Here is a 12704-nt window from a genome sequence, read left to right as displayed (position 1 = left end):
TAGAATTTCAGCAGGAGGCAAAGTCGATGGTTTTGGCTTCTCAGTATTTAATTGGAGACTTTTCTGTACAACTAATGCTGGATATGAGATAAGTGCTCTAATAGCTCACAGATCATGGAGGAGTGAAGCAATGTGCTGTTGAGCTGCAACTGTGTGTCTTCAATGTGCTGGTGAAAAATAGCATTGTGCTTTTGAATTGTAACACCCTGGGGAAGCATGGAGGTGACAAATGGGAGGCCGCCAAGGATAGATCCGGGGTGGGACAGTGGCGGGGAGCTGTGAAGGTGCATGAGCGAGAAGGGAAGCCTCTTCAAGTGGTACTTGGGCTGTAACTGCTTCGACAAGAATGGAACAGCGTGAGAGCTGTTCCACACAGCTAGAGGATGGCAAAGAGGTGTTGGAGGGAGATGGTGTGGTCAGCCGTGACACAGCGTGCAGGCAGGTCTAAAAGGAAAAGAGGGTAGCTTTAGAGTTATCTTGATAATTTTTGAAGGGGTGGAGCAGGTATGATTGGCCCATAGCCAAACCATTGCAGCGAACACTGAGATCATTATTCAACATTCCCATTTAACAGAACACTGAGAATTATCCAAACTTTACCTCGATCATAAGTTGCGATTGCTTTCAGCTTCCTGTCAGCTTCTTGTTCTTTCTCCATATCTGCTCCCACGAAAGCAAGGGCATAGGCAGTGATTGCAATCGTGTGAGGCTGGATTATATTCGGCAATGCCTTATGCAAAAAATCAACAGCATTTCCAATGCTTTTTTCCTGAGGACACAAAAGCAAAGGTGAGAAATGAAATGGTTGTGAAATATTTGGCCCACTTCCTTCCCGACATCTCAAATATTGGCCTTGTTGAAGGTGCCCACTTCCCGCTAAGAAATAAACTTGAAAAAGCTGGTATTGTTGGAGGAGTTGCATTCCAACAAATGGTGCCTAATCCAGAGAATTCTGACTCCCTTCTGATCTAAAATTGTCCTACACTAAGGTATCAATTAATGGAAAATCTATCTTGTAGTTTCACACCTGGAATGGGTATTTCTTGCAATAGTTAGTCACAGTCATGTCAGCATCACACCATTAGTGTCAGTGTCACACCATTAATGCCAGTAACACACCATTAATGTCAGTATCACACCATTAGTGTCAGTATCACACCATTAGTGTCATTAGTGTCAGTATCACAGCATTATCACAGAATGATATGGAGCCAGAGGACATCGCTAGACTGTTGAATGAATACTTCATGCCCGTCTTCACCCAAAAGAATGAGGATGAAGGTATCAAACTCGGGGAGAGAGACTGCGAGGTTCTTAAGCAAATTGATATAGGGAGAGATAAGGTATTGGAGGTGTTGTCAGGCTTAAAAGTGGACAAATCTCCAGGTCCGGATGATTTGTGTCCCAGACTGCTGAGGGATGCAAGGGAGGAGATTGAAGGGGCTCTGACCCAAATTTTTAATTCCTTTCTGGTCACGGGGGAGGTGCCAGAGGACTGGAGAACAGCTAACGTGGTTCCACTATTTAAGAAGGATTGTAGAGATAAGCCAGGGAACTATAGGCCAGTGAGTCTCACGTCAGTGGTAGGGAAACTATAGGAGAAATTTCTGAAGGAGAGTATCTATCTCCACTTGGAGAGGCAAGGTTTGATCAGGAATAGTCAGCATGGCTTTGTCAGAGGGAGGTCATGCCTAACAAATTTGATTGAATTTTTTGAGGAGGTGACCAGGTGTGTGGATGAGGGTAATGCAATTGATGTAGCTGCACCCTGCACTGTCTGTACTCCACTAACGCCTCTGCTCATTTGCTTTCCTTGTACCTGCTAAAAGCCTCTCTTTTCTTTCTCATCGTAACCTGAATATCTCTGGTCATCCATGGTTCTCTGGGCTTGTTATTCCTTCCTATCACCCTAGAGGGAACATGATGAGCCTGTACCCTCCCCAATTCCCTTTTGAATACCTCCCCACTGTTCCTCTGTAGATTTCCCCACAAGTAACTGTTCCCGGTCTACCTTGGCCAGATCCTGCCTTATTTTACTAAAATCCACTCTCCCCCAATCCAAAACAGTTTTTTGCAACTTGTCGATTTCTTTGTCCATAACAAACTTAAACTGTACCATGTTGTGGTCGCTATCGTTAAAATGCTCGCCCACCACCACCTCAGCCACCTGTCCGGCTTCATTCCCCAGAATTAGGTCCAGCAATGCACCGTCCCTTGTTGGACCCCCTACATATTGACCTAAAAAGTTCTCCTGTACACATTTCAAGGAATCCACTCCATCCAAGCCCTTAACACTATGGCTAACCCATTTAATGTTGGGAAAGTTGGGAAAATCACCTAATATCACCAACCCTATTATTATTGTTTTTACACACCTCCACAAATTGTGCACATATTTGCTCCTCAATTTCCCACTGACTATCTGGGGGTCTATAATAAACACCTAATAATGTGGTTGCCCATTTTTTTATTTCTAAGCTCTACCCACAAAGCTTCATTCGATGCCCCCTCCAAGGTATCATCTCTCCTTACTGCAGTAACTGACTCCTTAACTAATAATGCAGCACCTCCTCCTCTTTTACCCCCTCCCCTATCTCGCCTGATGATTCTATATCCCGGAATGTTGAGCTGCCAATCCTGCCCTGCCCTCAACCACATCTCAGCGATGGCTACTATATCACAATTCTACATGTCAATCCTCACCCTTAACTCATCCGTTTTACTGGTAACACTCCTGGCATTAGAGGCCATCCAGCTTTGCCTTACTCCCTTGAAGCTTATTGCAGCTGTACTCCTTCTGACTTGATTGTTTTACTGTATTATGATGTGTCCCTATTCTGCTAACATTCTGTGTCCCCTCCCCCTGCCGAATTAGTTTAAACTCCTCCCAACAGCGCTAGCAAACCCGCCCGCAAGGATGTTAGTCCCGCTCTGGTTCAGCTGTAGACTGCGCCCCGCTTGTGGAGTTCCCACCTTCCCCAGAAACGGTCCCAGTGATCCAGGAATCTAAAACCCTCCCTCCTGCACCAACTCTTAAGCCACGTATTCATCTGTGCTATTCTCCTATTTCTGAGCTCGCTAGCACGTGGCACTGGGAGTAATCCAGAGATTACAAACCGAGAGGTCTTGCTGTTTAGTCTACTGCCTAACTCCTTGAATTCTTGATGCAAGACCTCATCCCTCTTTCTACCTATGTCATTGGTACCAACATGTACCATGAACTCTGCCTTATCACCCTCCCCCTTCAGGATGCCCTGCAGCCGTTCAGTGAATCCTGGGCCCTGGCACCAGGGAGGCAACATACCATCCTGGAGTCACGTTGATGGCCACAGTAGTGCCTATCTGTTCCCCTGACTATAGAATCCCCTATTACCATTGCTCTTCCTCCCTTCCTCCCCTCCTGTACAGACAGGCCGCTTGTGGTGCTAGAAGCTTGGCTCTGTCCGCACTCCCTGGAGGAACCAGTACCCTCATCAGCCTCCAAAACGGAATATCGATTTGCAAGCGGGACCCCTGAACTACCTGTCTGTTTCCCTTGGACTGCCTGGTGGTCACCCATTCCCTTCCTTCCTCAAGTCCCTTCATCTTTGGTGTGATCACCTCTCTAAATGTGCTATCTACGATGCTCTCAGAATCACAGACGCTCCACAGTGTCCCCAGCTGCCGTTCCAGCTCTGAAACCCAAGCTTCCAGGAGCTGCAGGTGGACACACTTCCTGCACACATGCTGGTCCCGGGCACTGGAAATATCCCCGGCTTCCCATGTGGAACATGAGGAGCACACCATGGCTTTGAGCGCTCCTGCCATGACTTATCCCTTTAAATTAAACCTTTTAAGTCAATTACTCTAGGGCCCTTCTTTCCTGATCCTCGTTACTGTAGAATATACAAACTGTAAACCACAAAAAGACCTTAAACTACAAGTGATTAAAGTAGTAAATAACTTACCCACTACTTACCAGTGATTCCTTTCCCTTGTAGCCTCTCCTGCTGCAGCACACTCTGATATCACACCATTAATGATATGGATAGGTTAGAAGAATGGCCAGACAAGTGGCAGCTGGAATTTAATATTGATAAGTGTGAGATGATGCATCTTAACAGATGGGATAGTAAAAGGAAATCTAGGCTTAATGGGACAGAGCAGACCTGGCAGTGTATGTACATCAATATTTCAAGGTGGCAGGTCAATTGAGAGGCTGGGTAGCAATGCAGCTGTGGTTTTTGGCTTTATGCAGTGTGGCATTGTGTACAAAATCAGGGGAGTTATACAGCACCTTATTAAATGTCACATTAGACCCAGATGTTCTTTTTAAAGGATGTGAGGGTCATTGGGAGGATGCATGAGGAATGTACCAGATTTATTTTATGGATGGGGGCTTTTAGTTTCAATGTTAGGTTGGAAAAGCTGCAGTTGTTCTCCTTGGAACAAAGGGGATTGAGGGGAACCTTCATCAAGGTCTGCAAAATGATCACAGGTTCAGAATACGTCGACGAGGACATATTCTTCCTTATAACTGATATAACAAAGACTACAGGGAGGCAGTATTATGGTTTTCGGCTATAGCTGCATGGAGGATGTGAGGGGGAGCTCTCTCGAGGCAACAGGTCGGAATTCCCTTAAACTCACCACCCACAAGGATGGTACAAACAAAATAATCAATACTGTTAAAGCAAAATTATATGGGCACTTTAAAGAAATAAACTTGCTCCAGGGTTCGAGCAGGGCCATGAAATTAACTGGATGGATCCATGGAGAGAATTCTGTAAATGACATTATGACATTGGGAGGTTTTTCCAAATTGCATCGAGTAGCTGAACAAGAAAGAAATGGCGACAGGTGGGAAATAGTTGCAGAAATTCAGACAATGTGTTGTCCAACAAAATTCTGCACTTTCCATCACAGTCAACCGGAACCCCAGGTGGGCAGGTGCAAAGCTTTGGTTATAAATTCACATTTGGCTCCAGTGCATAACAAGCACAATTCAATGATAAAAACAAAAAACTGCGGATGCTGGAAATCCAAAACAAAAACAGAATTACCTGGAAAAACTCAGCAGGCCTGGTAGCATCGGCGGAGAAGAATAAAGTTGACGTTTCGAGTCCTCATGACCCTTCAACAGAACTGAGTAAAATTAGGAGAGGGGTGAAATATAAGCTGGTTTAAGGTTCGGGGGGGAGTGGGTAGGAGAGAAGTGGGGTGGGGGGGTGGTGGTTGTAGGGACAAGCAAGCAGTGATAGGAGCAGATAATCAAAAGATGTCACAGACAAAGGAACAAAGAGGTGTTGAAGGTGATGATATTATCTTAGAGAATGTGCTCATTAAGAATGGATGGAAGGACACACAAGGTACAGCTCTAGTGGGGGTGGGGTGAAATAAGACTAACAGGGCATAAAAGGTATAAATTTAAAAATAATGGAAATAGGTGGGGAAAGAAAAATCTATATAAATTATTGGAAAAAACAAAAGGGAGGGGGAAGAAACGGAAAGGGGGTGGGGATGGAGGAGGGAGTTCAAGATCTAAAGTTGTTGAATTCAATATTCAGTCCGGAAGGCTGTAAAGTGCCTAGTCGGAAGATGAGGTGCTGTTCCTCCAGTTTGCGTTGAGCTTCACTGGAACAATGTAGCAAGCCAAGGACAGACATGTGGGCAAGAGAACAGGGTGGAGTGTTAAAATGGCAAGCGACAGGGAGGTTTGGGTTATTCTTGCGGACAGACCGCAGGTGTTCTGCAAAGCGGTCGCCCAGTTTGCGTTTGGTCTCTCCAATGTAGAGGAGACTGCATTGGGAGCAACAAATGCAGTAGACTAAGTTGGGGGAAATGCAAGTGAAATGCTGCTTCACTTGAAAGGAGTGTTTGGGCCCTTGGACGGTGAGGAGAGAGGAAGTGAAGGGGCTGGTGTTGCATCTTTTGCGTATGCGTGGGGAGGTGCCGTAGGTGGGGGTTGAGGAGTAGGGGGTGATGGAGGAGTGGACCAGGGTGTCCCGGAGGGAACGATCCCTACGGAATGCCGCCAGGGGGATGGTGAAGGGAAGATATGTTTGGTGGTGGCATCACGCTGGAGTTGGCGGAAATGGCGGAGGATGATCCTTTGAATGCGGAGGCTGGTGGAGTGATAAGTGAGGACAAGCGGGACCCTATCATGTTTCTGGGAGGGAGGAGAAAGGGTGAGGGCGGATGCGCGGGAGACTAGGACTCCATCTCATTCTCTCAGTTCCTTCGCCTCTGTCGCATCTGTTCTGATGATGCCACTTTCCAAAACTTTCCAAAACTGTTCCTCTGTCTTCCTTCTTCCTTAACCGAGGTTTTCCACCCACGGTGGTTGACAGGGCCCTCAACCATGTTTCCAAATTCCAAATCCGATTCAATAATCAATTTCCAAATTAAATTTAATAAATACTTGAAATGAAAGAAAATTAATTAAATTTCATTTGGAAATTGATTATTGAATCGGATTCCACTAGTCTTTCAGGCAGTGCATTCCAAATCACCTGAATCGGATGTTAAAATCTTTTGAAACCTACCATTAGTCTCTATATTAATATGATCATCAAATCTTCATAAATATTGAAGAAAAGTCATACGGACTTGAAACGTTAACTCTCCACAAATGCTGTCAGACCTGCTGAGTTTTTCCAGCAGCTTTTGTTTTTGTTTCTGATTTCCAGCATCCGCAGTATTTTGCTTATAAATATTGGCCTCGTCCCAAATCCAGCTTACACCGGCTTGGATTTTGGGCTCTGTGCTGAAGGAAGGCCAGTTACATTCCATTATACCAACAGCTGCTCAAAGTCTTTTCAGCAGCTTTAGAGTACGAACTTGCCCCAATGAAATGTCAATTCTAGCACAGCATCCTCTACAAGGGATCAGCAGAGTGTAAGCTAAGCAAGGGCAGCACTGCTCCTTCACAAATCACACAGAGTATAAAACAAGAAGCAGAAGATGCCATTGAAATCACGCATAGAAAGCAACATTTAAAGAGGGAACAAAATATGGGGTTAAAAGAGAGTGAGCGATAGTGAGACAAACAGAAAATGCTCAAAATGATCTTTAAAAATCTCAACACTAATTAAGTCCTGAACAAATAACAATCCGCTGTCATAAAGTCAAATGTTCAGGGCCAGAGATGTTGCTCAATAGAATTGTGACATCGCGCAATTTAGAGTCCACTTACTCCTGAATAGACTAGCCGTGAGCGTGCTTGTGCACTTAGTGGGTATTTGGTGGCTAAGTACAGCAATTCATGTATTTTCAAGCATTTCAGTGCTCAGCCAATCAGTTAGGTACCAGTATACTGAACCTGGACAAATCATACAATTTGTACAATTAAGCAGGGCAATTCTAGACAATCAAATTTATTTGTGCATATTTGGGCTCTGGAAACTGCTGTCCAATTTACACGTTAAAAACAGTGGGTGATGCCCACCTCACAATTAATCACAAGGTAAATTGCAACTCATTACATTCGTGTGTGTGTGCCTGAATGTGTGATTGTGTGCCTGTGTGTGCATGCATGTGCCTGTGTGTGTGTACCTGTGATGAAAACAAAATGAATAGTTCAAACATTTTTTTTGATAGCTTATTAATTTTATATATATTTCTGCAATGCATTTCCTAACTGTCGGTAAGGTGAATCATACAAAGATGCCAATGGTGTGACAAAAATTACAGTGAGTTAACTGACGCTCTTACCACTATTGCAATCTCTGCAATGTTATTCTGTTGGAAGGCAGCCAATGAATGCTTCAGTGCTATTGTCACAAAGGCCGTGATTGAAACATTGTTTTCAATTCCACCAACTCCACCCTATAGAAGAAAAAGACTCACATCACATATCTATAAAAATTACATGCTTTCTCACAGCCATGCAGTCTTACACGTGCATAGATCTAATAGAAGTGAACTGGCTACATAAGTGAAACATAATTTTTTTTAGCCGTCTGTAGTATTTCAGTTATGAAGAATGTATTACCCAGATGTGCTTTCTTGACCTGTGCAATCTCCTGGACTCATTTCCAGCACTGGAGGGGGTCGGACATGAGCTTCCTTGATTCCTTCCCTTATTTGCTCTGTGTATCCTTCCACAAAATTACATGGCTACAGAGAGATGTGGGAGGTGGAAGTGTGTGGCCATGATAGTCATGCTGTGGAGGCAGGCTCATCTACCAGCTGATCGTGTCCCACCTGCCTATTTTGTCCGTGCATGCAATACTTATTTCATATTTATTATTTTTATTTATATGCTGCCACTCAATATTTAACATTTAATTGAGGAATATTAAAATGATGTACGGCTAAAACTAGAATATGTTCCAAATATCTTTAGGAATTTAGACTCATGGGGCTGGATTTTACCGTTGGTGAGCGGGGGAGAGACCCGCTTGCCAAGGCGTAAAATGAGGCATGGTGACGTTGGGCGGAACTCCCGACGTCACCCCGCCCCATTTAAATTTTCAGGTAGGCGGGGGTGAAGCAAAATCAGCTGCGGGCCCGCCAACCTGTCAATGGCCACTTGAGCTTAATTGGCCTGCCCACGTAAAATGGTGCTGCGCCTCCAATCGGGGACGCCGATTGGAAGCGTGACCATACATGCCTGCCCATCAACATCCCCCCCCCCGCAACGGGGGGAAAATCAGCCCATGCAGTTTGAAGCAAGCAACGCAATATGATGCAAACACCAGAGAAGATATAAAAGTATATATTTAATTAGGCTTTGAAGGGGGTGTAATAACAGAGACCTGGGGTGCTTGTGCACAAATGTTTACAGGTGGTTGGACAATTTAGCAATACAATTAATGAAGCACATGTAACTTGGGATTGACACATAGAGTCATGGAGTAAAACAGGCAGGCAGCTATGGTACACTCATATAATTTATTAGTTCAACTCTAGCTGGAGTAGTTCAGCCAATAATGAACTTCTGAAGGGTGTGAATACCTCGAAAAAGGTAAAAATGGATTGACTGAAGTGATTCTAGTAAAGAGGGATTGCAGTTAAAGAGATAGACAGGAAGAACCAGGGCTGTTTGCCTTAGAGCAGCCAAGGCAGAGTTTTGATAGATGTGTTTAAAATCATGAAGGCGTTAGAACCAGTAAACAAAGAAAAAAAACTATTTTCAGTTGGAGAAGGATTGATAATGAGAGGACTTAAGGCAATTGAAAAGGAATGAGACTTTTTTTAAATGCAGCGATTTGTTAAAATTCGAAGTACACTGACTGATGGGCTGCTACATAAGATTCAAAATACATTTTTGTATGAATTGGAAACTGAATAACTATTTGAAAAGAAAGTATTGCTGGAGTATTGGGAAAGAGCAGAGGAGTTGGAATAATTCGATTGCTGTTCTAAAGATCCAATATAGCATCAAGAGGCAGCAGGTCCTCCTCCTGTTATTTGTTGGCTGGGAGACAACATAAGAAACACATATGGAGCAGAAACAAAGGCAATGCCAGGGGAAAGAATTATTATGAACGCAGTTGGAGAAATTAATCTTGGACGCTGACGCAATTCAATAAGGCTTCGAAGGGTTCTCAAAAGTCCCCCGCGGTATTCGGATCCACCGCAGTCAATGCGATGGCAAGTCAATGTGTTACCCTCCCAATGACATTTCAATGTTCGGGTCTTTTATGTAAGAACAATGGTCGATGTGCACATAGAGTATTTGTCAATGAAATTAACATTCAGAAGACACAAGCCATGGGGGAGTTTCGAGCTGGGAGGATGTGCAAACTGCAGAAATATGGAGAACAGACAGGTGACCATTGAATGGACAATAACAATCATTACTAATATCGACTGGAAACAACGGAACATAATGGACAGAGAGCAAAGTTACAAAGTGGGTATATAAAATGTACCTGCATTTTTCTGTCTATCACTGGATGGGGATCTTCAAAACCACCAGAGCTTTTCTGGCCTCGGATCAAGTAAGCAGTGGATTCCCGGATGAATCTGTCATTAACAACAATCTGGCTCCGCGCCATTGAGAGTATTTTAACAATGAACGCAGTCAACCTGAAAGGAGACAGATGGGTAATGTATGTGACATATAATTAAGCAACTTGGCTTCAAAATGCTCATTGGATGGGTGGAATTTACCCTGAGAAATGCCATTTGAAAGTGAACATTTCTAATTTGATTGTCAATCCCCAATTTCTCTCACTTCCCTATTAGTGTTCTAAGCTGAAACATCTGGAATTCCGGCCCGACACTTCTCCTGCTATTTACCTCGCTTTGATCGTTGAAAATACTCCTTAAAACCTATGGCTTCCGCAAATCTCATCCGCAGATCACATGTCCCAAACTCGCCTTAGGCAGGACCCTGTCTAATTTCGGTTGCAGTGAAATGCCTGAGGATGGACTGCTTTAATACAGAATAGGGGCAATACAAATTTTAGTGCTTGTGGTTGTTCTGATCAAATATTCTACAGAGTACAAATCAATCTACCACCCCGCCCCCTCCCCCGCCTTAAAACTAGCATCAGATTATTCCATGCTTTTAGGTTTCACCTCAGGAAATATGATATGGAGTCGCTTCACTTAACATTATCCTCCAATAATAGCTTCGTTCTCCCGAGAGTGAGAAATGTTCAGTGAGAACCGGTGTGAAGAATCATAGGGGTTAGTAACAGAGAAAGTGAAACTGTGACATGAATACAAAGTGGAACACCCACCACGTGCTGCTCGGGTAAGTTTTCCATGCACCATAGGATCCATCATCCTTCTTATATACTAGAATTCTGTTGTATCCTGGAAACAAAACATTCTGCATTAATTAAGGAGTAAACTTGCCTGAATGTATATTCTCGCTAAATTAAAAACAAAATACTGCGGATGCTGGAAATCTGAAACAATAACAGAAAATGCTGGAAAAACTCAGCAGGTCTAACAGCATCTGTAGAGAGAAAAAAACAGAATTAACATTTCGAGCCTGTATGATTCTTCTTCAGAGCAGAAGAAGAGTCATAGGGACTCGAAATGTTAACTCTGTTTTTTTTTTCTCTCTCCACAGATGCTGTTAGGCCTGATGAGTTTTTCCAGCATTTTCTGTTTTTGTTATATTCACGTTGCTTCACAATGTCCAATTACTCTCCAGACCCCTATGGTCTGGGGATGGTAGCTCAGAGGTGATCTATTGTCCTTGTGGGGTGGGTGGGGGGGGTGCAGTACAGATTCACCAGAATGATAGCCAGGCTAAAATGGGTTAAAGTGTGAGGAGAGGCTGCACAAGCAGCTCCTTGTGTTCTCTTGTCAATAGAAAATGGGGAGTTGATCTGATCAAGGTGCTTAAATGTTAAGATGATTGCATAGAGTAGAGAGAGAGAAATAATGGGGAAGTTCAAAACGTGAGAAGCTGATTTCAAAGTTAGAACTCAGCCTTTCAGGGTGGAAATCAGGGAGTGATTCTCAGAAATGATAGGTGAAATTTGTAATCCTCACCCCAGGACAGCAGCGCATGGTCATGTGACATTAAAAACAAAAAAAATTACTAAAACCAGGGGATCAGTTCAAAAAAGGACGGAGATGAGAATATTTTATTTTCTCTCTCAGAGAGTTGTGAATTTTTGTAACTCCCTTCCCCAGAGAGTGCTGGAGGCAGGGACATTGAATATTTTAAAGGCAGAGGTAGGTAAATTATTGACTCATAAGCAAAATACAGTTAATGCCAGAAACCTGAAATAAAAACAGAAAATTGTGGAAAAACTCAGCAGATATGGCAACATCTGTGGACTGAGAAACTGAGTTAAGCTTTGATTCCAACATGACTCTTGGTCGGAAGGTAAACTTCTCCTGGTGTTAACTGTTGCTGCCTTTGTTAGCTCACAAATCAAATGAAGCAACCTAAGCACTTCTATCAAACACTGCCTCACCAAAGATTTGGGAAGCACAGTTCCTGAGGGAGTGAAGCTGCAGAGGACATCATCATACTGTCAAAATGCATAAGTGCTGGCAATTGAAACTCCCCAGATAGCTACAAACACAGTAGTGGGATTTAGTTCCCATGGAATTAACATGCAGAAGGTACAATACAGACATGCTGGGCCGAATTGCCTCTTGCTGTGCTGCAGAATTCAATGATACCATGACCCAGGTTTCAACCTCAACTGGTTGCAATTCCATGTATGAGGAATTATCATAAAGTATTTTGTTACAAAACGTTAGAATAGAAACAATAAGATAATCATTTCAATAAAGCAAATTGATGCTTGGGGAAATAGCATCACCTGTTTCAATGTGAAAGATTGCTTCGTCCTTGCGTTCAGGCTTCAGCGAAATCCACTGATCGCTCTGGTCCAGATACTCGACAGCAAAGACAGTTGGAGCCATGTGCATAGCTGTTTGCTCTGCACAGCCTGTGGGCACCCTGATGAGCTCGTCAATCCCAGCAGCAGTTAGCGAGTTCTCCAGTGCCTCTCCTATTATTGTTCCTAAGATAACCCGGGTTGAAACATTAAGTTGCTTTTTTTTTCAGAAAACAAACAGTCTTTCTATTGTTTAAGGTAAAAATAAATGTCACTTCCTATGACCTTTGTGAAATGCTGAAATGTTTATCTGCATACATCAACATATTCAGAGCTGCAAATATCTTACATTGTGTGGTGCAGTGTCTTACCCTCTTGCCTCTGAATTGGGAAGTCATGGGTTCAAGTCCCAGTCCTGAGATTTGAACACCAATTCCAGTCCGACACTCTGAGTGCAGTATT

General features: G+C 43.5%; 1 protein-coding gene across 1 annotated transcript in view; it reads right to left on the bottom strand.

Annotated features, from left to right (window-relative positions):
* Positions 1-489: 489 nt before the first annotated feature.
* Positions 490-12704, bottom strand: part of LOC144674800 (complement C4-like) — a 141244-nt gene continuing 129029 nt past the window's right edge. The window contains exons 24-28 of the mRNA XM_078535996.1: positions 12225-12428; positions 10674-10749; positions 9858-10014; positions 7693-7806; positions 490-769 (exon numbers count right to left, since the gene is read on the bottom strand). Of these exons, the coding sequence (XP_078392122.1) occupies positions 551-769; positions 7693-7806; positions 9858-10014; positions 10674-10749; positions 12225-12428 (770 nt within the window). The 3' untranslated portion in view covers positions 490-550. The remainder of the gene's footprint in view (positions 770-7692; positions 7807-9857; positions 10015-10673; positions 10750-12224; positions 12429-12704) is intronic.

Source organism: Cetorhinus maximus, unplaced genomic scaffold, assembly GCF_964194155.1.
Source record: "Cetorhinus maximus unplaced genomic scaffold, sCetMax3.hap1.1 HAP1_SCAFFOLD_805, whole genome shotgun sequence".
NCBI lineage: Eukaryota > Metazoa > Chordata > Chondrichthyes > Lamniformes > Cetorhinidae > Cetorhinus > Cetorhinus maximus.
This window is presented reverse-complemented; position numbering and strand designations above follow the sequence as displayed.